This window comes from Balaenoptera acutorostrata, chromosome 15 (assembly GCF_949987535.1).
Source record: "Balaenoptera acutorostrata chromosome 15, mBalAcu1.1, whole genome shotgun sequence".
NCBI lineage: Eukaryota > Metazoa > Chordata > Mammalia > Artiodactyla > Balaenopteridae > Balaenoptera > Balaenoptera acutorostrata.
This window is the reverse complement of record NC_080078.1, coordinates 6,281,310-6,307,576: the sequence shown is the minus strand read 5'-3', so window position 1 is coordinate 6,307,576 and position 26,267 is coordinate 6,281,310. Positions and strand designations below refer to the sequence as shown.

The window sequence follows — 26,267 nt, the reverse complement described above, 5'->3', positions numbered from 1 at the left end:
TGGTTAGGACTCTGCGTTTTCACTGCCGAGGGCCTGGGTTCCATCCCTGGTCAGGGAACCAAGATTCCAGAAGCCCCTTGGCATGACCAAAAAAAAAAAAGTTCATTTGTGTCATATTTTAGATTCCACGTATAAGTGATATCATATGGTACTTGTCTTTCTCTTTCTGACTTACTTCACTTAGTATGATAATCTCTAGGTCCATCCATGTTGCTGCAAAAGGCATTTCATTCTTTTATTTATTTATTTATTTATTTATTTATTTATTTATTTATTTATGGCTGTGTTGGGTCTTCATTTCTGTGCGAGGGCTTTCTCTAGTTGTGGCAAGTGGGGGCCACTCTTCATCGCGGTGCGCGGGCCTCTTTTCATTCTTTTTTATGCTTGAGTAGTATTGCATTGTGTATACATATACCACATCTTCTTTATCCATTCACCTGTCAGTGGACATTTACATTGCTTCCATGTCTTGGATATTGTAAATTGTGTGGCGGTGAACATTGCGGTGCATGTATCTTTTTCTTTTTTAAAAAATATTTACTTATTTGGCTTCGTCGGGTCTTAGCTGCGGCACACGGGATCCTCCTTGCGGCATGCGGGATCCTCCGTTGCGGCACGCAGGCTTAGTTGCCCCGTTGCATGTGGGATCTTAGCTCCCCAGCCAGGGATGGAACCTGCGTCCCCCGCACTGGAAGGCAGATTCTCAACCACTGAACCACCAGGGAAGTCCCTGCATGTATCTTTTTCATGAGCTATCTTTTCAATGGCAATCATCTCCTGATCTGTTGACCTCACCATGCCTGAATAATAAAAAAACCTACATTTTAAAACATGGTCTAGCTTAATAGGTAGTCACTGGCCACATTAATAATTGAAATTAAATAACTTGGACTCAAAAGCCAGATGTTGCTGGTGGCTATTCAATTGTACAGTGCAGACATAGACCATTTCCACCACCACAGAACGCTGTATGGACAACGCTGGTCTAGTTGCTCCCATCTCAGAGATGGTCCTACCCTACCCACCCATCTTCTCCCAGGCCAGAAAACCGAGTGTCCTTGACCCCTTCCCACGACCACCTATCAAAACCAGTCCGTGCCCAAGCCCCAAGGATCTGCCTCCTGAATGTGTCTGTCCACTGCTCTCCACCGCTTCCCTTCTGTAAACAAGGCTACCTGCTCCCTCTGCCTGCCACCTCACCCACACCCACGTGGCTCACTCCACACCCCCACCAGCCTATGCCACCCTATTTAAAACCACTGCCTTTCTTCCTCTGGCTCTCCCTATCCTTCCCAGCTTTCTTTTTCTCCACTCATCACCATCAGACCTAACGGAGAGGTCACGGCCATTTCCCAAATAGCTCTCACTTTCTCTTCTTTGGAGCCCTAGGTGGATTTTTACTTCCGGGCTGCTTGGGCGGGTGAAGCCACGTGACAATTCCGGCCTATGAGTGTGCGCGGAAGTACCGGTGAGCCCCCAGGCCTGGGCGTTGACAGGTCGGCTGAGTCTCTACCCTGAGCCAGGTGATTGAGATGGGGGCTGCTCGCCAGCCTGAATCCCTGAGTGAGTACAACGAGTAGAGTCCCTTGACTACCTGTGATGGGCAGTTAGGGTCAGTTCATAAAAAATAACCTGCAAAAAAAATTTTTTTTAAGTCCTTGGGATTTGGAGGGACTATTCTAAACCTGGCAGCCTGGTTATCATTCTAGTAAATGTAAATGTAAATCTGATCATGCCACTGTCTTTTGTAAACCCTCACTGCCTCCCTATTTCCCTCAGTAGAAACTCCACTCTTCACGTAGCATGCACAGCATTTTGTGTTCTGACCCTTGCTTGCCTCTCCATCATTTCTCATCTCAACCATCACTTTGTATTATTTTTATTTATTTTATTGTGATACAATATACCTACCCCTCATTAAGGAGTCCATGGCCCCCTGCTGTGCATACCTGGATCTACTGCTGTGCTCTCACCTGTCTACACACCTGGTCCTGCACAATACCACGGATCCTAGAATGCAGAGACCATGTCTGATTGATTTCTGTGTCTCTAGTGCCCAGTACACAGCAACGTGTATTTGGTGAATAAGTAAGTGACTGATAAAAAGTGAGTTTGATAATTCCCCACCAAGTCACTTTCCTGAGGAAGCCATCAGTTCACTGGTCCAATTCCTACTATGCACTCAGTTCTTTTTTTTTTTTTTTAATTTATTTATTTATTTATGGCTACGTTGGGTCTTCGTTGCTGTGCGGGGGCTTTCTCTAGTTGCAGAGATCGGGGGCTACTCTTCGTTGTGGTGCCTGGGCTTCTCATCACGGTGGGTCGGAGCATGGGCTCTAGGCACACGGGTTTCATTAGTTGTGGCACACAGGCTCAGTAGTTGTGGCTCGCAGGCTTAGTTGCTCCACGGCATGTGGGATCTTCCCGAACCAGGGATTGAACCCGTGTTCCCTGTATGGGCAGGCGGATTCTTAACCACTGTGCCACCAGGGAAGTCCCTCCACTCAGTTCTTATTCCTTTATTTTGACATACATTGTTTCATTTAACTCCTACAACAAGGTAAGCATTACATACCTATTTTACAGAGGAGAAAACTGAGATTCAGGGTATCAAAACATCTTGCCCAACTCAGAATTGCTTAACCAAGAATGTTTACTGTGGCCTTTCCAGCAAAACCCCAAAATGGTGGTGAGGCATCATTGTGCCTGGAAAAGAAGTGGCAGAAAGAAGAGCTGGAGCTGTGTACCCTAGGGTCTTGCTTATTTCTGTCCTTAGAGCGTAGCGCCAGAGCCTGGACACATTAGATACTCCTGAATCAAACCTATTTGGAGCCTAAGCCTGGACACCGGCTTTTCCTGGTGATTGGAGATTCCTTGAATCTCCCATCAAGCACAGTTGGGAGGAAGGGTCTTAAGATGCTCCTGTCATCTTTCACAACAAATTTAACACGACAGAATAAGAAAGCTAGGATGCTCTTTCCTCACCTCCCTTTTTTTTGGGGGGGGTGTCCCAGTCTCTTTCCTCCCATAACTGGGAGCCCAGGTTGAGCCCTACCACTCCCACTCCCACCCCTTCACCACCCCCCGGGTTCCCAACTGCTGGGTCGCGGTGCTCTGCCTCCAGTTTCTTCACCCTTCACCCCACAGCGCACCTGAAGTCCCAGCCTCGTACCAGTCGCGACCTGCTTCCCGTGAGCCTCTGCTCCCCGGCCCCCAGGGCGCATGCTCCCTACCCAGCAGTCCTCGCGCGGCCCGGTCGAGCGGACAGCCAGGACTTCAAGATGGCGTCAATCGGTGAGTGTCCGGACCGGTTTAGGGCTACCAGGTTAAAGGCAGGAGTCGGGGTTCGGGGTCCGGTGCTCAGAGCCGCACTTGGAGGGGAGGGACTGAGTGCCGGAGCAGCCTGTCCTTCCTTCAGGACCTTCGCCGCGCCGGGCCCTTTGCCCAGGGTCCCACGCAGTCCAACCCTTCTTAGCTCGCCCCGCCGCGCCTCCCGCCTGCCCAGGGTCCGCGCCACTCGGCTGTGGCGGGGAGGGCGACGGCAGCTCGGCGACGCGCCTCGGGGCTTGAGAATGCGCTGTCTCGGGCCACCCTCCCTCTCCCCGCTGAGGAATAGCTGCTCTCAGCCCTGCCGCAACCCAGGCGCTTGTTTTGCATCTGAGCCCTCCGCGCAAATTCGAAGCTCAAATTAAGTTCCAAGAGGAGCTAATGCCTAGGACAGTGCCTGACACCACGTCGGGTTTGACGCATGTATATATATGTTGAATAGCGTTAGAGAGGTGAAGTGACCTATTCAAGGTCACTACTAGTGAGTGGACTGAGCTGGGATTCAAACCTAGGTTTCTGGGGCCTCGTGGTAAACTGAGCTTTAATCACAAGAGTGACCTTATGACCAGCAGGCTTTACGATGACATGCATGTATAAATCGGACCGTCCACACTGATTTTTTTTTTTTTTTTTAATACGGAAGCCACCATGTTTTAGCCCTGCATCCTCACCGTAGCCTTGTCAGGATCAGTGCCGGGAACGTTGATCCCATTTTAAAGATGAGGAAAATAACGGTCAGAGATGTGGTGTGGCTTGCCTGCTGTCACACAGCATGATAGTGGCAGAATTTTGACTAATCTATGTGTGTCTTACCCCAGTTTCTATATTCTTATTTTCAGCCCGGAGCAATGAAAAGGGGATCAAAAAATATGAGAGTGATGCTTTTTTCCCCATGTGTAAAAACGGGCATGAGAATATCCAGGGTGGTTATGTTGTTTATACAGACAACATGTGAAAAGGAAGCATTGAGACTTGGTATCTTATTTAAGCAAAGGGTTGTACTGGAGAGTGCTATGAACTAAGGGTTAAACAACTTAGTATATGTAAGGTGCTTGGAACACTGCCTGACCCACAGTTGAATGCTAGTCATCCAGCTTTCCCTGCGTGACCTTTGGGTAAGGTCATGTCACACCTGGCCCATTAAGCATCACCCAGGTGAAGGAACTGGAGTCCGAGTACTGATGATCTTTTAGATGGTGTCTGTTGCCAGAGCATAACGCCACTAGTCCATTAGCAAATAAAGTGATGGAAATACCAATTAACAGTGATAGATGAGATCAGGGTTGACAAAGTATGGCCAATGGGCTGGATTTCCTGTGGCCTGTTTTTATATGCTGTGAGCTAAGAATAGTTTTTGTTTTTTTAAAAATTTGTTAAGGGACTTCCTTGGCGGTCCAGTGGTTAAGACTCCACTGCAGGGGGCACGGGTTCGATCCCTGGTTGGGGAACTAAGATCCTGTACGCTGCACGGCACAGCCCCCCAAAAATAAAAATAAATAAATAAAAATTTGTTAAAACAAGAAAAAAAAGACTATGTTACAGAGACCTTGTATGGCCTACAAAACGTAAAACTCTTGGCTCTGGCCAACCCCAGAGTTGGATTTAGCACCCAGAAGACACTTGGTATTTCCGTGTCTCTCCATATAGGTGGACAGTATGCTTCTTGAAGTCATGAAATCAAGCCAAGTAGTCACCTGCCCTCCCGAGAACCTGTGGTGCTTTCTCAGCCTTCACTGAAAATCTGTCATAAACAGGAACTGTGTGTGGGGAACTCCCTCCCACCCTTAGATAGCTCATAGGCAGAAAGACAGATAATAATAATTCCTATTTACATAGTACCTAGAGCTAAGTACCAAGGTGGGTACTATTCTTACCCTTATTTTACAAAGGAGGAAACAGAGAGAGCAGTATCTTGCCCAAGGGCACACAGCTTCAAAGTGGCAGTAAATCCAGAATACTCGATGGTAGAGTCTGCTCTGTTCATCAGCACGCTCTACTGGTGTGAACCAGCCGCTGCAGAGGAGTGTTGGGGGAGGGTTTCAGTGTGGCTACCAAGGACTAAGGCCTTTGCCTTCCACTAAAAGAGAAACTTCGGGATAAGTGTAGATGCATCTCTGATGAATCTGATGGTCTCTTGGAATTTTGTGATGGTGCTGTACTTGGCTCTCCTTAAGGCTAATGTGATTTCTTTTTCTGTGCTTATAAATTTCTTAGTTTTGGTTATGGAAATGCTCTTTTCTTCATAGTACAGAGATATAAATATGAAGAAAAATAAATTGTTGGCTTTTTTCTCCTGTGATGTGCCAAGGCACTGTGTCAGCCTCTGAATGTGAGAATGAGACTATGTTTTCATAGTTTGTGTGAATGTGAAAAAATAGCTTCACTGGGCCTAGCAGTGACCTAAATACTTCTTTTTTTTGAGTCACCAGCCTTATACTGGTTGAAAATATTTTTAAAATTCTGTGTTTCTTTTGCACATTTCCCCAACATAGTTCTATTTTTAAAATATTTTATTTATTTACTTATTTGTTTTTGGCTGCGTTGGGTCTTCGTTGCTGCGTGCGGGCTTTCTCTAGTTGTGGCGAGTGGGGGCTACTCTTTGTTGTGGTGCGCGGGCTTCTCATTATGGTGGCCTCTCCCATTGCGGAGCACGGGCTCTAGGCACGCGGGCTTCAGCGGTTGTGGCGCATGGGCTTCAGCGGTTGTGGCGCGTGGGCTTCAGCGGTTGTGGCGCGTGGGCTCCAGCAGCTGTGGCTCGCGGGCTCCAGCAGCTGTGGCTCACGGGCTCTAGAGCGCACGCTCAGTAGTTGTGGCACATGGGCTTTGTTGCTCCACGGCATGTGGGATCTTCCCTGACCAGGGCTTGAACCCGTGTCCCCTGCATTGGCAGGCGGATTCTCAACCACTGGGCCACCAGGGAAGTCCCAACATAGTTCTATTTTTAAAAGCTTTTTCAACCTTTTTATTATGGAAGACTTCAAATACAAAGAAAACAGAATAATGTAATGAATGCTTTGTATTCCTTACAGAGCATCAGCAGTTAGCAGCATTCTGCCATTCTAGATCCATCTGTCCCTTCATCGTCCCCTCCCTACCACGTTGCCATATTTAAAGCCAGTCGGTATTAGAATGACATGTTTGTACTCCTCCCTGCATGCAAGACTGAGAGTGTAGCAAAGGTAGCCACCATGTTCTTACTCAAGAAGAAACGTGGTATAGTAATTCTTGGACTAAAAGCCTACTAATTCAAGTGACGACAAAACTGGGATGTAAGATGTGTACTTGTTAAACTTTTCTTGAAATACCACAGGCAAGGTGACAGAGTAGGGTATAGGTCATTCTCAGATGACATGAGCTCAGTATCATTGACACTTAACATTCCTGATTTGGAACATTCCTGAAATTCATTTGAGACTATCTCACATTTCAAAAGTATTACCAAACTAATCACATTTTTCTGTTCATAAAAGAACTAAAGGGTGCAGTTAATCCCTGAAGCCCTATAAATGTCCTAAAGTTCGGTTATATGCTATTTCTTTCTCTGCCACCTCCTTTTTTTTTCTTGGATGTTTCACATGGACCTTAAAGAGATTTCAACAGTAATAATAACAGTTTACAGTTCTGAGCATGTTCCAAATGCTTTTACATAGATTCTCCTTAAATCCTTGGAATAAGCCATTTCACAGAGGAGGAAACTGGAGCTCAGAGGTTATATAGGAAGGAAGTGCTGGTGCTTGAGATAAGGTGGGCAGGGCAGGAGGCCTTCTAGGAGATGACCGTTAAGTTGAGAGAGCCCTGTGATGATCCAGGGGCACTGCGGATACAAAGGCCCTCAGGTGAAAATAATCCTGTTGCATTTGAGAAACAGAAAAGGGTTTGGCTGCAGTGTGGTGAGCCCAGGAGGATGAGTGGATTGAGATGGCTGTCTTTCTCGGTGGAATGCTGGCTTCTGAGCACAGGGCTGTCATCTGCAGTCAGTGCTGTACCCACAGTGCTTAGCAGGCTGCCTAGCACACAGTAGGTGCTCCATGTGTTTGGATAAGTCTAGATGGAAGGTTGGGGCCAGTTTGTTGGGGACAGGCCACCTCAACCATGACCCTAAAACCATGTGTGCCTCCACCTGTAACTTGTGACCTCTTGACAAGCAGTCATTCTGGTCCATCAAGGCCAAATGTCTCATTCTCCAGACAACCTGTAGCAGATTAGAAACTGCCATTAAGCCTGAAGGCCCTTGTCCTTGATAAGCGTTGGGAGACGTCAAGAGACCTGTGGGATTCCCCTCAGTGGACTCTTGAGGCTGGTCCTTAAGGAGCCTGAGTCCTTCCTTAGGTCCCGAAAATGGAGAAGAAACCTTGGAGTGATTTAGTCTGGCTCCTCCTGTGGTTGGTCATCTTTAAGAAGAGGCAGTAGCCCTTGACTCCTTGCTCTGAAGAGGACACCTGCCAAACAGCCTTTTTTTTTTTTTTTTTTTTAATGTATTTATTTATTTATTTTTGGCTGTGTTAGGTCTTTGTTGCTGCACACAGGCTTTCTCTGGTTGAAGCGAGTGGGGGCTACTCTTCGTTGCGGCGCGCAGGCTTCTCATTGCAGTGGCTTCTCTTGTTGCAGAGCATGGGCTCTAGGCACACGGGCTTCAGTAGTTATGGCTCACGGGCTCAGTAGTTGTGGCTTGCGGGCTCTAGAGCGCAGGTTAGTTGTGGCACACGGGCTTAGATGCTCCACGGCATGTGAGATCTTCCCGGACCAGGGCTCGAACCCGTGTCCCCTGCATTGGCAGGTGGATTCTTAACTACCGCGCCACCAGGGAAGTCCCCAGTTTTTTGTTTTTTAATATTTATTTATGTATTTGGCTGCATCGGGTCTTAGTTGCGGCACGTGGGTTCTTTAGTTGCAGCATGCGGGATCTAGTTCCCTGACCAGGGATTGAACCTGGGCCCCCTGCATTTGGAGCACAGAGTCTTAGCCACTGGACCACCAGGGAAGTCCCCAAACAGCTTTTTAAAGTTGATCTTTTGGAAGAGGACAGGGGAAGAGAGATTCTCTCCTTAAGAGCATCTGGATATTCACAGGGCCAACCCCTCCCTGGCCCCCTTCCTATGTTACTCTTAAGCCCAGAGATGAATAGAGTATGGCCTTAACCAGGAGCCGTTCCTGTCCCCAGATTCTCATTGGAAAATGATCTGTGGCCTGTTGGGTCTTTAGAGTGGTTTTTACTAAGTCATTTGACATCTGTGGTCTGAGGTAGGATGCTTGAGGTAGAAATCAGATTGGCTTCAGGAGCATGAGAGGCAGACCTGAGGTGGAACCCTGCCTCCATGGCCTGCATGCTGTGTGCCTTTGGCCAAGATGTACCCAACTTCTCTGAGTCTGTCTCCCCCATTCCTACTTATAAAGGCATCTGTCCTCCGCTTTACCTCTTCCTCATGGCCCTTAGTTCTCTTTTTACATAGTTATTCCCAGCAAGCTTTTATTCAAAATCCTGTTCTGCCATTATGTAGACTCTGGCTTAAAATAGTATATCTAGTGTGACATGTTTATTTTTAATATTATTTATATGCAGCCTCTATTTAGTAATGTTACTGAATGCACCTTTATTGAATGGTTGAAATAAGTGACACAGAAGGTTGCTGTTTGTGTTATTGGGAGACCTTCCAGTGTGTGTTTTTTTTGCACTTCCTTTTCAGTACCACTGAAGGAGAAGAAGCTCCTGGAAGTCAAACTAGGGGAGCTGCCGAGCTGGATACTGATGCGGGATTTCACCCCTAAAGGCATTGCTGGAGCATTTCAAAGAGGTCAGAGCCTTATGGGCATGTGTAAATAAAAGCACATCTCTGGGTCTTCATGGCAAACAGGTCTTTCTTTACCCTGAATTAATTTGGCCAGTACAAGCCTTGTCTCAGACGAGTAAGTTATGTAGAGAAGGACAGAGCGAGATTGTTAGCCCTCGAATATCCATGTTTGATCGGTCCTATCAAAGGCTGGCTCTGACATACTTCAGACAAGGAAATGTTTTCTATTGCTTGGAATCGGTACCAGTACCTCTGTCTTAAAGAAATGTCATAAGACTTAAGAGGAAAATGAGTTGGAAGCACAGGGGACATGAGTCTATGATGCTCATCTCCCTGCCAGGCAGAACTTTCAAGATGAGTATTTGGAATGGTCTGTCCTTCAGGTCTGTGCATTTTAAAGTGCAGGCAGTCCTGTGTCATTGTGTCGTCATCCTTTGGGAGCCTGCGTGGTTGCCAGCCTCCTCAGGGGCCCCCGTCTTTCTGTTTTTCTCTGTATAATTCTGGCTACCCTGTGGCTGTCTTTTGTGTACTGTTTCTTCCTGCCCCAGGCCTTTCCTCAGCTTTGCCCTCTCCTATTAGAACGTGTAGAATGTGCCCTCAGAGGAGTGGCCTCCTCTCCGCTTTGCAGGTTACTACCGGTATTACAACAAGTACGTCAACGTGAAGAAAGGGAGCATCGCTGGGCTTTCTATGGTGCTTGCAGTTTACGTGCTTTTCAACTACTGCCGTTCTTACAAGGAACTCAGTGAGTCTCTTCTGGGTTGGTTTGCCTTCAGTGGGGTTTCCCATGACAGGGTGGTATTGGTTCACTTTCAACCTTAAAAGTCCATCACCCTGCAGACAAGCTGAAGACTTGGAGGGACTTATCAGAATATAGCGTATTTTAAGTGCGAAAATTGTGGCAAAGAGAAAGACAGGAAGAATAAGATGAAGCTGGGGTAAAGGTAATACTTAGGCAGCATTCTATCAGCCACTGCAGGCTCTGCCAAAGGTTGGTGGAAAACTTGGCTTTATCTTCCTAGCAGCCAGTGTGAAGAGGGAAATAGGTTGAGTGCTACAGTCCAGTGTTGGTGTGGTGCTCTGGAAAAGCGTGGCTGTTCCTGGTGCTGACACATGAGAGGATTTGGTCTGGCGGGAGATGTCTGGTGGCCGCTGAGTGGGCTTCATGGGCTGTTTCTGCCAGTGTTGAGCCACCTGCCAGTCCGTGGCATCCAGAGCAGTGCTGGCCCTGAAGGGTGGGCGCTTGGGTGCTGTTTTTCTGAGTGGATGTTCCCTCAGGGAAGGAAGAAGCTGGCCAGGTGGCAGATTAGCTCTGAATTCCACAAGTAGGTTCTGGGTCATCTCCTGAAAGGAATTCTCAGGATGGCTTCACCCCCACCTGTGAAGAAACTTACCATTTTGCCTTTCTAACTTCAGAACACCAGCGGCTACGCAAGTACCACTGAAGAGGGCGCACTCTGCATTCCTGACCATGACCTTTGCCTGGCACCCCTGAATCCTTTTATATCCTAGTGGAGAATTAACACCCAATAAAAGATGACTGGTATGCGGACTGCCTCACTGGTTCAGCCATTTCCCTGCCCTATAGGAGCTGCTGTTGCACAAGGTGGGGTGGGGTCATTCTGCAGCTCCCAGACAGCCCAGGGCTTTGAACCGTGGGGCTTCAAGATCTCGTCCCAGGGCGCTTGGGGGGGGGGGGGTCGCCTAGAGCCTCCGCCAACAGTGCCGAGGTGTTTTCCTGCTCTGTGCCTCATTTTTAGCCTTTTGTCAGCTGACACTTTCACAATATAAAGCAGAAACCCTCGTTCCTAAGAATGCCCTCCCCTTCCCCATCTTTCTGCACCATCCCGGGGTATTGGGGTATCAGGGAACTGGGAAGTGTGGGACCCCCTGGTCCTTGTAAGTAAGCTTCACTTGCAGGAAGCTCAGTGGGATGATGGAGGCGGGAAGGGAAAGCACAGGCCCTGATAGGAGCTCTCAACTGCTCTGTACCCAGCACCCTCTTCTTTATCCTTCACCAAGGCCTTCAGTAAAGTGATAATTAAGGTCAGAATCAGTTTCTTATTAGGGGGTGTGCGATAAGCATATATACTGCATGGAGTATAGGGTGAGATGCTGTGGCTAATTATCTCCTGTAAGATCTGAATTTGAAGGAACAGGTATTCAACATCAGAAATAAAGGACACCTGCCAGGTGGCTGGTCCAAAGGCCAGGCTTCCAGACTGTACAGGCTGCCAGTACAAAGGCCTTTTCTTCCCCTGGCAGTATCACTTCCGGTCGTGAGACTCACATTCACCAAAAGCAGAAAAGCGAGCACCGATGTCAAAGCTTCGTGCCAGGCAGCTAATGCAGCCAGTAGCAAGAATCCTCTCGGCATGGAGTCCCCGAAGTAATGAGACACAGCTTAAAAAACAAGGTTTAATCATGTTCATAAAAATTGTTCTTGTAATTGAACTTGAATAGGCCCACTTGCCCAGCAGGTTGCAGGTGCCAGTTTCATATTTCCAGGCTCAGAGGCAGGGGCCTCTCCTCTAGGCCAAAGGTGTCTGACGGTACAGATGCTTGATGGGGCAGGAGGTAGGTGCACAGATGGACTGCATCGTCTATTTCAAGGGTGTCTGCAGCCCCAGCTTAAGGTATACCTTAAACACTGTTGAGCAGGTGCCTCAAGAAGATAAACCCAGAGGAAAAAGACCATCACACTCAAGAGCCCTACATGGTCCTCTCAACTGCTGCCACCCTGGAGCAGGACCGGCAGAGGCAACTCCGCACTTGAGTTTGCTCTGAAGGGCTGTCTCGCTCAAATCACGTGGAGAGGCACGGCCTGTGATTCAGCAGGACAGGGAGGAAGCAGGCATGAGTTGGCCACAGCTTTAAATGATCCAGCAGCCCCTGGTGCTTAAGGAGGCCCTGAGGGGAAGGGCCACCTTCCTCACAGAACTGCTGCACACAAGCCCTTCCCCACGACTTCCTCCCTCCCCAGAGGGTGGTGTGCAGAGTCACAGATGGGAGGCCTTGATGCCTAGACAAACATGATCCCAACTTGAGGGACCGAACTGGAGCACATGTCCCCCTTTAAAAAAAGATTACAGCAAAACGATAGGGAAACTGACAGACGTAGCCCCTCAGAATAAAACCCAATATGCCTGCCTGGAGCTCCAGCCAGAGTTCTACCAGCATCGAGCAGGTAAATGCACACTCCCCAGGATGGCCCAGCGGGTCCCCAGTTAACGGGGCGCCTCGGGCTGCTCTGAGCTGCTGCGGCTGCTGTCACTGTCCACTGAGAAAGGCCAGGTGCCCTTTGGTGCATCTGTTGGCGTAGTGTCCTTTCTCGCCACACTGGGGACAGCAGGAAGGGAAGGAGGAAACAAACAAACAAAACATTGTTTCAAATGCAATTTTCAACTAAGGCAGCACCCGCTAAATTCCAGGTTGGGAGCAGGGACTCTGAAATTCTCAGCGGCACCGATTTTCATTCAAACATGAGGGAAAGGGAGCTCCAGAAGGGAGAGTGGCACAGAAACCGCAGCCAGCAGCCCGGCCGGTGGAAGGGAGCGCGCGGGCCACGGCGGACTCTTGTGGGGGGGGCGGGGTGAAGAGAAGCCCGTGGCACCACAGCGCTCCCGCCTCTCCAGGGACCAAGCCCCTCTGCACGGCTGGCCAGTCACTTACCTCTAAGGCACAGTTCTGGGACTCCCCTGAGGCAGGGGAGGCGGCCATGCAACAGAAGCCGCCAGGCTCCTCCCCCAACTCAGGGATTCACTGCGTGGACAGAGGGTGGGCTGCACCCAAAGATCTTTCCCTCCTGGCTCGTGCGCACTTGCCTAAGCTAGCCCTGGGCCAGGTCTGGGTCACAGGATCAGAGAGACGGGATAATGATTAGACTTGGAAGAGACCCGGGAGAATCACTTCAAAAACTCCAGCACGGACCCTGTCTTGTCCCGGCTGATTCTCCAGACCCTTCCTTAGCTTCTCCTCATTCGTTCTCGTTACTCCTCAGAAAGCAGAAGGGAATTATAAGGAAGGAAATGGCAGCCTCGAGCACTGAACAAGGGGTCGGGAGACAGGTCGGGGCACCCACCCCGCACTAACCCACCCAGAGCCCTCCCAGTCCTTGCTTCCTTGGTCTGTAACTCGGGGCTTTGGCCTGCTCTATTCCCCTGACTGCACAGTCCCCATGTTTTCAAGTCTTTCTGATCTGTAGGTGTAACTCGTGTGGACGAGTGGCCTGTGTAGCTGCCAGCTGGACCTCTGGCAGATGTGATAAGCAGAGGGAGGGACTCCGTGGCCCCGCTTGCTGCCCTCGGCCTGTCCACTGGCCTCCGCAGCTGATCCTGGGGAATCAGGATTCCCCCTAGATGGCTTTAATATCAACTGTGCCCGTGGTAGGAAGAGGTTGTTAGGTTCGTCCCCTACCCCCAGCCCCATCTTTCTAAGGTTCCCGGACTCAGGAGAGCTTGCTTCAGAGGCCCTGCCGACAAGTCCTGGAGGAGGCAGGACACCTCCGCTGACTCAGGACACCGGAGTCTCCTCACTGTACTTGAGAACTGCGTGGTCTCCCCTCACCTTCCTCCACAGCCCCCCTTCCATACTCTCCTCCCCTGTTAGGGCTCAGGCTCAGAAATTTCTGTGAGGCCTTCCCTGCATGCGCGGGCACTTTTAACTTCGATGTCTGGGCACCTGCCTTCCCCTCCCTCGGAACACAGACCCCTCCCGGGGAGGAGTGACAGCGGTGGGTTTCTCCGCAGAGCCCACGGAGCAGGTGCTCAGTGAGTGTCTGACAGCTGTGGGAAGTGACCAGTGGCTCAGCCCTTCCCGAAGGCAAGTTCTAGGAACAATATAGGCATATGCTTTTTGACTTGGCCCTTCTACTTGTAGGCCTGGATGTTCCAGACACCAGACAAGAGCTCACAAATGTCTGTCAGATTCAGCACTATTTTTAGCAGCAAAAACTATAAATTAATAGTTTACCGACGGAGAACTGTTTACCCACAGAGAACTGGTAAAACTGTGTAGCCACTGAACTGCATAAGAGTTACTTACGCCAACACAGACCAGAATATGTTATAAGGAAAAAGGGGTTATAGAACACTGTACATACTAGGGCCCTATTTGTATTAAAATATATATTGTGCTTGTGCTTGTGTGAATAAAAGTTTAGCAGAGCACTTCTCTGAGTGGAGCCCCCTGTAGGAGTTGTGGAGTGTAAAGGGGTATTGAAAACAACACGTGAGAACACAACAGCTGGGTAAAGTGGCTCTTTTAGGAAAATGGTGGGAATAAAGGGCAACACTCTGTACACTGAACACTTCTGTATCATCTAAAAGTTTTTACAGAAAGCATGTACTAATTCTGTATTTCATCTAATAATCTCCACATCGGAAATCTTTGTGAGTCTAGTTCTGTTGGTGGTTTCTGCTGACGGTGGTGCTTGTTTCCTTCTACGATTTTTATTATGAGCTCATTCTGGGGAACCTTAGTTGTGGGAATTCTGTGTGGCCTGGGTTGAGAATAAATTTCTCAAAGTCGGGTGCCAGGGGCTCACCCATCCGGGGCTGTTTTAGATTAGAAAACTCAGTCTGTGGCTTTTTGGCCCTCACCAAGGCTGTGAACACAGGCCCAGACTCAAGGAAGGGCCTGCCAGTGACGACAAACTCAAAAGGGCTTTTCTCCCCACCTTTCCATCCTGAGCCGAGAGTGAGATGGACAAGTTTTCCAGTAAGTTTTTTAAAAGTTTACCCTTTTCCTGAACGTCCTGTTTTGCGAGTGGGTGGGGGTGAAGGTTCTACTCCATTGCCTCCCCACGTGGGCCTAAAGCTTCTGTCCCTTTCCTTTGGGTGTGCCCACCTGGGATATGAGGACACCCAGAGGCTTCAGGGCTCACTCTGTTCCTTGGATTCGTGCTCCCACCTCGTTCCCGGCCTCTGGAAGGTTCCCATCCCTTTCTTGCAAGCACAATCCTTTCATTTAACAGCGTGTGTTTAATTGTTCACCTGGCCTTAGTGTGTCACGGACAGAAGTAGCATAGTCTCTAGCTCACTGGAGTGGCCCAGTTTTACTCTTCCAATCAGCAAAAACAAAGATATCTTCATTCTTCAAAATCAGCTAACTCTCTGGGGAATGAGGGAATGGCCACTGACTGTGAAGACCCCCTGCCACCCCCCCCCCGGCCCCGGGACTCACCTTGTAACAGGTGACCTGCTCCAGCGGCCGGGGTCCCCGGTTGCCTGCGCTGCTGTTTTGACTCTGCATGACCCCGATGACCTGCGGGGCTCTCTGCTGGTTGGGAGAAGAGTTCTGACTCGTTAACTGGATCAAGGAGGACGACCTTTGTAATGGCGGATTGTTACTTTGCTGGAAAGAGTTATACAACACGGTTTTACTGTGGAAAACACGTGCACGCAGACTACCAATGGGGACAGGAAAAAAGAGGGCGGGACTTCTCCCGCATGACCGTGACCGGCAGGAAGAAGGGCTTCCGTGGTGGCCCGGCTCGGGAGAGTAGGTGGAAAAGAAACGTCTGGTGACGGTGGCAGGAGCCGCTGCCCGAAAAACACCATGCAGACACACAAAAACGAAAAATAAAAGAAAACAAAACACCAAAGAGACGAGGCGGTCTCTGGGGCGGCAGGGCGAGGGCATGAGCAGGCCTTACTTTTGTTTGTGAGGTTCTAGCTTCAGGTCAGGATGAACGCTTGGTTCAGCCAGGTGTTTAGAGCCTACACGGCGGGCAACAGTCACAGAAAACAGTCGGAGGCTGACACGCTGACCTGCGGTCTAGGGGCTGAGAGGGCCCTCCGCTAGTGAGCCGCGTGAGCAAGGTGGACGGGGGCGCCTGGGGTGGGGCCTGGACAGCAAGGCCACTGCCGACTGACTGAGTGGGTCCCTGGCTGTGGCCCCGTCATTGCAGGAGCCCTGAGCTGGGAAGCCCAGGTTGTCACGGCCGCACCCACACGCGGGAATGCCCGGCTCTGACAGGAGTTCTCTTTGGTTCATCCCACACCCTCCTGAAGGTGGCGGGCAGTGCTGTGAGGGTGGCCACGTCCCCTCCTGGCTGCTCGGCCTCTGTCCTGGAGGAGGGCCAGGCAGGCTCTGGCAAAGGGCTCAGAGCCCAGCCAGGTAACAGGTGAGGCTTCACGACTGGTGGGCAGTTTGCTCAGCCCGCTGAGACCCTGCCTAGGACACCTGGCCAGCCTTCCTCTGGGCCCCCGCCCGCATCTTGTAACCAAACCCAAGGCGCCTTTGGTTGGGGGTCACTGCTGCAGATTCCCATTCGTTTATGGCATTTCCCTCTCCTCATGTGGGAGGGGTGTGGGATCCCCTCGCTTAGGAGACTGGAGCCAGCCGATGCCTCGACCCTCTGTTCCCAGCATCCCCCCTGCAGTCAGGCACCAGCCAGAGAACCAGTCAGCCACACTTCTGCTCCCGCCCCGCTGGGAGTCCCGTTTGTAGAGGGAAGGGTCTGAACCGCAAGCAAGAACAGCAGATGTGTGGCGCCCATGCCGCCCTGCACTCGCCAGGCAAGGGGAGAGAAGCCCGGTGGGCGTCTGGCTCCAGCAGACAGCCCTCCAGCCCAGAGAAGGTGCACACTGCTCCGCTCCCTGGAGTTTAGGCAGGAACCAGGGTGACTCCCCTCCTCTCCCGCCTCCTCCCACGATCTCCAGCCGGGTCTCCGGCAGGCCCCGCACTGAGGCGGGGGCACTGAGCGTTCTGCGGCCAGGGCGCGGCCAGGCCCGGCAGCAGCGCGGGCCCGGGGCACGGTACCTTTGTGGGAGGCTGCGTCTGCTGCGGCAGTGGGGGCTGCTCGGTGGTTCCCATCGGCAGTTCAAATCTAGGGCTGGTCACCCAGCGGCAGAAGGGGACAGGAAAAAGAGGAGAAGAGGAGGTGAGAGAGGAGCTAGGCTGGCGGGGTTCTTGAGTTCTGGCCCCGGGAGAATCACAAGCAGCCTCCAGCCAAGCACAGAGCCACAGGAGCCACCTGGACGTAGGGCGGGTGCTGGTGCTCAGGATGGTGGGGAAGACAGCTCTGACGTGCCCGGACTCAGACCCAGCTTTGCCTATACCTAGCTGTGAGCCTGGGCAAGTGCTGCTCAGAGAAAGGAGGGAAACACAGCTGGTACTGTCAGAGCCTCTCCAGAGGCGCTCTGTACACAGAAGGCCTTCCCAACAAACACCCTTCCCTGCAGGGGCACCTCAAGTGTTAGACCTCTGACAGCAGAGGTCTGGGGGACACGCCCTCCACCGTCGCCCCACACAGAGGAATCCTGGGCCACCTGTAGGCTCCTAGGCTCCCATCTAGGGAGTGGGACCAAGTCAGGAGCACCCACCACGTGGCAGCGACCAGGACACTCTGCTTCCGTGCAGGTGTCAGCAGCATGGATGCAGGCAGCACAGGGGGTCGGGGGGACACTACTCTACGGTCCCAGTGCCACCCCACAACCACCCAAAGTGACAGAGGTGCACCGAGACCCAGGAGAGGAGCGCTGAGCCCTCCCGCACAAGGACTGGGCCCCAGAGGTCACAGATCTGCCTTTAACCCGGAGCTACCACCTGCCCCCGGCCAGCGGCTGAGCTCCGAGCCTCAGTGTCCCCATGTGTGAAATGGGGACATCCTTTCACATGTGAGGGTTCTATGAGCCTCCATATAGGAGGTCCCGAAACTGAAGCTCCCTTCCTTCAGGGCACAGGTTCTTAATCTGAGGTCACATGTGCGTGAGTTTTTCTGGAGCACAGGGCCCATAGCTTTCATCTTAGTCCTAGATGGTCTGGGACACCGTAATGGTTACCCTGCTTTAGGCAGAGTCACCTCTGCTCAGGAAGCAGTGGTGGTCCCTCCCCATCTTCCACCCCTGCCCCAGACCCTGTGCTGACACTACCCAGTGACCAAAGCCCTGATGGAGAGATACAGGGGGCAGCAGGGCCTGGGCAGGGGCTGGCTACTCACTGCATGAATTTACACGAGGGCCCCTCTGGGCAGAATCCCACGAGGTAATTCACACAGATGACTCTCCGCGTGTGTCGGTGCCTGCACAGGGGGCCTGTGGAGCCAAGCGCCAGGGTCACTCAGATTGCCCCCTCTTTAGGGGATGCCCTCATGCCCTTCTGCCAGTCAGAGCCCTGCCCACACTGCTGCCTGGGGGCAGAAAGCAAGAACAGGGCTTCAAATGCTGGCTCTGCCTCTTATTCAGCAGGCCAGTGGGCAGGGTACACACCCTCTCAAACACTAGTTTCCTCATCAGAAATACGGGTGAGAATGCAGTCCAGTGGGAACCTGGGGAGGCTCAAGTGACTTGGTGTGAAAAAGACTCACTAGTCCCCCAGTGCCTAACACCACGTTTTGCAGGAAAAGGCAGGACAAGCAGAGGGTCATGTGGGCAGAGGGAGGGAGGACTGGCTTCTGGCCAGGCAGCCCAGCCACCCGGACACCTACCATGCTTGCAGAAGCCACGGTCGTACCAAGGACAGTCCTTGATCTTGGACTCAGGGTCGATGTGCAGGAAGGGGCACTCCTTGTTGCTGCACTCCCCTGCAGGGAAGCCCAGACATGCGTCCACCTGGGAGAGCTGGACCCAGACCCACCTGTGCTTCTCCTGCCGCCGGGGCCGCGGTACAGCAAAGAGGGCCAGGTGGGGCTGGTGTCCAGTCCCGGCCCGGCGAGCCCTGAGACCCAGGGCAGGGTGTCTCAGAGCCTCAGTACCCTGGCTCGTACGTGGGCTGTGACGGTCCTTCCCTCACAGATGTCCATGCTGCCTTGAGGGTCAATGACACTGACAGGCGGGCACAGGGTACACACTCATCAAACAACTCACGGCTCCACCCCTCACCCAAAGGAGGTGTTGGCAATGTGGGGGGCCCAGATGTGCAAACGCATCAGTTGAGACCAGTAGCAAATTACCGTTCCACTCTGATGAGCTCTGATGGGACGGGGAAAGGCCTGAGGACTCGACCTCTTACGACAAAAGTAGGGAAGATTTGGGAACTCACAGCTGGGTCCCTACGGTGGAATGTGATAAAGCCTTTAGGAGCGCTCCTCTCGGGGGCAGCGGGCCCAGCTGGCCACCAGCATCTTCCAGCCGAGCACAGGCACCGCCGACCCGGGCAGCTGCACCACCTCCGGTCCATTCACACACGAAAGGCCAGTCTGGTCACTGCTGCTCAGAGCGCACTCCTTCCCAGACCCACACGTCCCTGTGGGGTCTAGACCAGTCCCTTCCCAGCCACACTGGCCTCCCAGGGGTTCTTCTTAGCCTTTGGCCCCCAGCCCAGGTCTCCCCTCCTCAGAGAGGCTGTCCCTGACCACACTGCCTCAAGATCTCCTCAGGTGACCCCATTGCTGTTTGTCTCTTTCAGAGCCCTTATGGTGAATTTTCTTCTTTGTCTTACTGGTGAATCAGCTGCTTCTTCGCCTGGGCCACTGGAGTAAAAGCACCACGGGGCAAGGACGGTGCCTATCCTCTTTACCACTGTCCCTCCGGTGCCTAGAAGGGGGGCCCTCGCCTGTGGAGTAGTGTCAGGAGCTGCAGACGGTGCGTCTGCACCAGGACAGGCTCTGCAGGGGAAGTGCAGGCAGCCGATCGTCACAGAGGCCTGGAGGGCAGCGGGGCCCAGGGCCATCAGCAGGGAAGGTGGGAACCCAAGCCAGCTTGCAGAGGCGCCCCCGGGAGTCCACCCAGGAGGGCTGGCTCCTGCCTTTGGGGCCAGATGGGAGACGGCTCCCATGGAGAAGCTGCTGGCCCTTCCCCTACTGGTTCCCATGCTGCTATGGGCAGGACGGAGAGGGTGGGGAGCTGGGAAGCTGAGTCCTGTTTCCTATCTGTCTGTGCTTTGACTTCTCAGCTTATGTTGCCTCTACAAAAAAAGCCACAGCTATCATTAATAAGCCAGCAGGCCAAGCCTATTGGGCTGCTGAAATAATTAACATCTCCTCTGACAACAGTGCTCTGAAAGCGTGCCGCACGCCCAGCGTTCCTCGGCCCATCACAAAGCGTGCAGCAGGCTTCCAGCCTCCTGCCGGCTCCTGCCCGGGGCCTGAGGCCGGCAGTCCCGGGGCCAGCGCCCACCCTCATCCTGACCACCAGGGCTTCTTCCTGGGCAGCCTCGCCCAGGGCACAGGCAGGGGAGTCTAGTTCCATCACGGAGCGCCTCAGCCCCACCGCGCCCTGTGCCAGCCCCACCGCCCTGGCTTCTCCACACAGCTCACTCAGGTCAGCTGAGGCCACGTGTCCTCTGAGCAGAAACAAAGGCAATTTCACTTTCAACGTTAAGAGGACGGTTCTTTGCCACCAGAAGACAGCCCCGGAGCAGCTATTTTTAAGGGGTATTTAGGACAGACAAGCTACTACCCAGGATCACACTTCCAGAGAGAAGGAACCGACTCAAGCCTGAGGGGCAACCAGCTGCCACTCTGGAAGAAGCAGCTGATTTAAGGGAGAAGGTCCACTGGAGCAGAAACAAGGCCTCCAGCCAGCTGCCCTGCTCCCGCACCCACCGTGAGACCTGGGTTAGCCTCGACTTCCCAAAGTACCTGCCAGCGCTCAAAACACAGAAGCACTATGAAGACACAGGGGTTACGAGAGAATAACCCTAACTGCCCATGACTGAAGGGCCAGCTGAGGTCGGCAGGCATCGCAGGCGCCTGAGCAGCTGCTTAACCCCCAGGTCTTGGTGCTCGGTGGAGCCTCGCGGGGCTCCCTACCCAGGGGGTCTGGGGGCGGGGAGCCTGCCACACGCCTCACCGAACTTCGAGTAGAAGTAGCACTCGGGCATCTTGGTCATGTCGTACTCGTGCAGGAACTCGCACTGGTCCCCCTTCTTGCACAGCCCCCGCAGCCAGTGTTTGCACACGACCGTCTTCTCGCCGCTGATGTGGCGGAACGGGCACATGCCCCCTGCCGAGGAAGACGGGTCGGGGGGTGGGTGTGGTGTGAGGAGCCAGGCGGCCCCTGAAAGCAGCGTGTCCTGGAAAGCGGCCACTGCCCTGGCAGAAGGCAGTGTGATTTTCAGCAGCATGTGAGCACACATTTTAAGTTTCAATAGTTATGGATTTATTTTAATGTGTCTTGGGAAAATCTAAAACATCAAATCATGATCCCACAGATATTCTATAAGATGGAAACTTAAGAAGCCTAAAGGAGATGGGTGGGAAGAGAGGAGTGTTTTTCTGAATTTAGTTAAAGAAGAGTTCCGGTGATACACAGACGTGGCAAAATTTGTAGGGGTCATAAAAGACTGGGGTTTGAGAAACACAGCACTAAAAGATAGAAGCCAGCAGAAGCCTGGATTCCGGGTGGGCTCTATCTCTAGTTCAAAGTGCCCACTTACTCAGCCCTAAAAAGGACCGAAATTGGGTCATTTGTAGAGACATGGATGGACCTAGAGACTGTCATACAGAGTGAAGCAAGTCAGAAAGAGAAAAACAAATACCGTATATTAACGCATATATGTGGAATTTAGAAAAATGGTACCGATGAACCTGTTTGCAAGGCAGAAATGGAGACACAGACATAGAGAATAAATGTACGGTCACCAAGGGGGGAAAGGGGATGTGGGATGAATTGGGAGATTGGGATTGACATATATATACTACTATGTATCAGACAGATAACTAATGAGAACCTACTGTATAGGACAGGGAACTCTACTCAGTGCTCTGTGGTGACCTAAGTGGGAAGGAAATCCAAAAAAGAGGGGATAGATGTATACGTATAGCTGATTCACTTCACCATAGAGCAGAAACTAACACAGCATTGTAAAGCAACTATACCCCCCCCAAAAAACCCCAAAACCCCAAAAAGTACCCACTTAGCCTCCAACAAGTAAGAAAGAAATCAACTTCAGAACTGAAGAAATGCATTGTATACAAACTGGGGGAGGTCTGCCTTCTGTAGAACCTGAGCAATCAATCACCCAAATAGGACAGAGCCATACCCTGGGAAAGTCACATTTCTAACTGGTGACCTGGAGGGACTACTGGGAAGGCCTGACCAGAATGAGGTTGTGTCTGGAAAAGATCCAGACCAGCCCCACCGAACAGAACCTTCTGCAATGATAGGAATATTCTCTATCTATGCCGTCCAACATGGCGGCCACCAGCCACACATGGCTACTAAGTAATTGAAATACGACTAGTGTGACTGAGGAACTGCATTTTTTATTTAATTAAATTTGAACAGCCACACGGAGCCAGTGGCTACCGTATTAGTTAACACAGAAACAGTCGTAGTGCCCTGTGTTAAGGATGGCTGTGCTAACAGAATGTGGTGGGTCAGAAAGGCAGAAGACAAGGGAATGAGACCAGGAGCCCAGCAGAGGAATGATGTTCCGACCAGAGAGCCTGAGGTCAACCTGGCTGATCTGCCTGGCAGGGTAAATGACTTGAGTTATAGAACCACAACTTGCCCAAATCATCCATTAAAACCATCCCCTTGTTGTAATTCTGTGTGCCCTATTCAAGCTTCTAATTAAAATTTAGTTTCCAAATAAATTTGGCTACAGGAAGCAAAATGCCCAGACCTATACATGGCATGCAGGGTCCCACCCAGCGGTACGTCTTACGAATCAGCAGAGTTTGGCTCATGCTGCCTGTGTTGGGACCTGGTTAGTATGAACAAGAACCCCACGAGACACACTATCGCAGAGTTTTTTGATGAGAGTACACAGAGGGCATGAGCTTGTGCAGACTGTAGAATCAGAAAAGGCCTGGGCTCAGCCACTCACTGACTCTACGACCTTGAGAAAGTTCCTGAACACCTCAGGGCTAGGGGCCTCTGTCCATGTCACAGGTCAGCTCGTGGCTGAAGAGAAAGTGAGGTGAGAAGGCAGACTCAGAGCCAGATTCAGGCCTGTGTTCCAGGTTTCAGGCAGAACACCCCACCACGTTCCTAGCTTATCTGGACCACAGTTTCATCTAGGGACACCGTGAGTCTGCAGAAAGCAGGGTGAGCCAGGGACCTGAGAGCCTGCGAGTCTGCCGGGGACAGGGCAGTGGAGGGCACCTCAGGGGGAATGTCGGGAGCCAGGGGTCTCTTACCTTTGCCACAGGCAGCTTTCAAAAAGAATTCGCAGACAGCAGCCCCCGACTCTGCAGAGAGGAGAAGAGGTGTCAAACAAAGCGATGTGTAACTGCTACTGGTGACATCTGAAGATGGGGAGGGAACCCTTCTGGCCTTTAACCCACGGAGGGGTCAAGGCACAGGAAACAGAGTGGCAAAAAAATGCTAAGCCTGACCCAGCAAGGAAAAAGCTCCTTAGTTCAGTCATTCCCTGCAAAATGAGACATCCACGCTGAGACCAGTCATTATTCAGGGCTTTCTGAGAATCTCCTGTAAGCAAGATGCTTTCAAGGAGTTCGGAGTGGATGGGGGAAGGAAGGATGGAACGCAAGATCACAGAAATTAGTTACTCCCCGCTCAGACGTTCCAGAGGGCTAATTCAGGGGCGCTTTAACCTGAGGCAGAGGGAGGGAACGATCTCACAGGAAGCACAAACAAGCGAATGGGGACTCTGAGGAGGAACCGGCTCCAGAGGAGAGGCAGGCGCCTCGGAGAAGCTATTCCGGAGGGAAGAGCATAACTGAAGACACAGGAGCAGGACTGCTCTTAACGTGCAATACCAACACATAGTAATTAAAGGAGCACAGTCTCCTGCTTCTACAGATGGAGCTGGTCCTGGTGAGGGGAGCAGGAGAATAAAAGCTGAGCGCAGCGGAAGTCAGTGGGGTCCAGGGCTGTCCCAAGGAGCCCAGGGACTCACCTGCCATGGCCACCAGAATCAACAGCCCGTGCCTTCCCACACAGTTTTCTCTATCAACAGGCATTTTAGCATCATGGGAAAGCCACCGACACCATCTCTGAAGCCCACTTACGTGCCTCTCCTTGCTAACTTGCAAGAGACTCGTTGGCTTCTTGGAAGCAGGCAGCTTTTGCTAGGACAGATTTAAGGTTCCAGTGGTGGGAGTCACAGGGGTGTCACTCGTTTGCATTTCAAAAAGTCCGAGAAGTCTTACATTAAAAAAACGTAACATTTAAGAGTATTTCTGGGCCTTCATTCTTTTCAGAGGTTAAGGTCGTTTCATTCCCTAAAGCCAGAAGAAGTCCAGAGTCCTGGAGATCAGGTTTTAGGCAGACAGGATAAAGGAGTATGCCTTCAGGGCAGAACTGATACTTCCCCATATTAAGATGGGACTGAAGTGCAGGGAAGGCGGAAGAAGAGCTGTGGCCTCCCTGGCCTCGAACACACTGACCGTGATCTCAGGCAGGCAGTGAATGTTGACGGCACGTACCAAGTCTGAGGCAGTACCTGTGGCCAGGTATGTCCTGGACCCTCCCTAAGCACAGGTTTGTGGGCTCCGCACCTCTGCGCCTGCCCTCACAGGCTCAAGTATCTGTGCTTCCAGGCTGGAGCGGGGAGGGAGAGAAAGAGCCGCCCTGCGTGGAGGGTTCCATGGCATCAGGCTAGTGCCATCAACACAGGAAAAGCCCATGCGTGAGTGGACATACACGTAAAAGCACAAAGTGATCACACGTATCAACGAGTAGGTTTAAGAGTGCGTATCTGAATGTGAGCAGCGGCTTATGAGCCGTCTACAGTGAAGACAGTGCTGAGTGTGTATAAAGTAAGGCTGTTTGAATTATGTCTCTTGGGCGTGAGCATTGTCTCACATATAAGTGTCAGCGTGAGAGGGACACCTCAGAGGTCACGTGTGCATCAGAAGTGTGGCCACTTGAGGGGAATGAGGCTGCAGGGAGACCTGACCAGCCCTGAGACACGTGGGAGAACGTGGGGCTGTGGCCCATGTCCTCTGGCAGTTACAGGAGATGGCATGGGGAACTGCAGATGGAAGGGTCAAGAACCCTGGCGAGCTCATCTGGCTCCACCAGGCGCTGAGCCATCTTTGGCAAGTCCCCTCCCCCACCCAGGCCTGAGCTGCCCCACCTGTGGCTTGAACCCAATGACCTCTAAGAGCCCTCTGAGATTTAATGTTATAACGTTAGATTTCAAGTATGTCTGGAAAAGAGAGAAATTAAGGAAACTGTTGGTTTATTTTAAAGTGCTAGACGTTCCAGGTAATTCCTGGCGGTCCAGTGATTAGGACTCGGCGCTTTCACTGCCGTAGCCCGGGTTCAATCCCTGGTCGCGGTCAAGAGAAATAAAAATAAATAAAGTGTTACCCGTCCCACCTGAGTTGGCGGGGTGGGGGAAGCCAGGAGCCACCACGCGAAGCGGGACAGTGAAGGGAACTCAGGCAGCTGCCTGGGTGTGATGAATGACCCAGAGGTGGGGTCCAGAGAAACAGTGAGGGATGGGCTCCCAGGAGAGCGAATCCTAGGAAAAAAATGGAGCTTGAGAGTCTCACTGGGGTCGCCTACAGAGAGGGGTAGGTGGGTCCTTTCCTCAGCAAGGCTCCTCCAACGGCCCAGTTTTGATGAAAGCAAGAAGAGGGCGCTCAAAGTGGGGGGCCTGGAGGTAGGGAAAGGAGATATCTTAGTACTTTCCTGTAGTTGGGGAGTGTATGCGAGTGAGGGCAGGATTTCCAACCCAGGACACCTGCCTTCATTCAAGAGTTATTTGAACTGCCGGACGTGGTCCTGCCCTTCTGAAGACTGCCTTAAAATAGCCCCCGGGACCGAAAATCGGGGCAGGGTGTAAGCTCCCTAGTCCAAATGAGGGGAAAAGGGGGGTTCCCAGGATTGGGGGAAAGGAGTCCCGGGACCGAGAGGGAGAAGCTCCCGAACTGAGGGGGAGGGCGTCCCGGAACCAGAGAAAGGGGGTCCCGGGGCCGAGTCGGTCGCGCCCCTCGCCCGCCTGCCCCGACCCCGCGCTCACTGTCCATGCCGGGGAAGGGCAGCGGCTGCGCCCCAAGCTGCTGCTCCACCGCGATCTCCAAGTCGAACTTGATGTGGTCCACGCTGGCGATGATTTCCTGCATGGTGGCGGTGGCGGCGGCGGCCACACCGGCCCGGCTCCCGCTCAGGTCCCCTGCCGCCCTCACACCTCTACCCGCTGTCGGCCCCGCCGCACACGGTCCTCCACCGCCCCGCCTCGCCGCCGCCGCCGCCGCCGCCGCCGCCCGAGGGATGCTGGGAGCGCCCGGAGCCCGCGCCGGCCCTTTCGCCTGCCCAGACTCGGCCAATCAAGCGCAGAGTACGGGCC

General features: G+C 52.2%; 2 protein-coding genes, 1 long non-coding RNA gene and 1 other non-coding gene across 6 annotated transcripts; 1 reads left to right on the top strand and 3 right to left on the bottom strand.

Moving 5' to 3' along the window:
* Positions 1 to 2,230: 2,230 nt before the first annotated feature.
* Positions 2,231 to 3,226, bottom strand: LOC103021083 (uncharacterized). The gene is made up of 3 exons (XR_451386.2): positions 3,153 to 3,226; positions 2,576 to 2,706; positions 2,231 to 2,451 (listed from the first exon to the last, which is right to left on the bottom strand). It is a non-coding gene; the product is annotated as an uncharacterized LOC103021083 (long non-coding RNA).
* On the top strand, positions 3,191 to 10,668 carry ATP5MF (ATP synthase membrane subunit f). The gene is made up of 4 exons (XM_028167666.2): positions 3,191 to 3,294; positions 9,012 to 9,119; positions 9,745 to 9,861; positions 10,533 to 10,668. The coding sequence occupies exons 1-4, from the start codon at positions 3,282 to 3,284 to the stop codon at positions 10,559 to 10,561; spliced, it is 267 nt and encodes an 88-aa protein (XP_028023467.1). The 5' UTR covers positions 3,191 to 3,281; the 3' UTR covers positions 10,562 to 10,668.
* Positions 8,236 to 8,308, bottom strand: TRNAW-CCA (transfer RNA tryptophan (anticodon CCA)). The gene has a single exon. It is a non-coding gene; the product is annotated as a tRNA-Trp (tRNA).
* A 1,573-nt stretch (positions 10,669 to 12,241) lies between the features above and the next one.
* CPSF4 (cleavage and polyadenylation specific factor 4) lies at positions 12,242 to 26,168 on the bottom strand. Of its 3 annotated transcripts, none has more exons than XM_007186702.3 (8): positions 25,941 to 26,168; positions 23,146 to 23,196; positions 20,852 to 21,004; positions 18,547 to 18,642; positions 18,061 to 18,154; positions 16,881 to 16,953; positions 15,300 to 15,470; positions 12,242 to 12,455 (listed from the first exon to the last, which is right to left on the bottom strand). In XM_007186702.3, the coding sequence occupies exons 1-8, from the start codon at positions 26,041 to 26,043 to the stop codon at positions 12,387 to 12,389; spliced, it is 810 nt and encodes a 269-aa protein (XP_007186764.2). In that variant the 5' UTR covers positions 26,044 to 26,168; the 3' UTR covers positions 12,242 to 12,386. The 3 variants fall into 3 exon arrangements, with proteins under 3 accessions (XP_007186764.2, XP_007186765.2, XP_007186766.2); XM_007186703.3 differs by having other exon boundaries at positions 15,300 to 15,395; XM_007186704.3 differs by having other exon boundaries at positions 15,300 to 15,392.
* Positions 26,169 to 26,267: the final 99 nt, after the last annotated feature.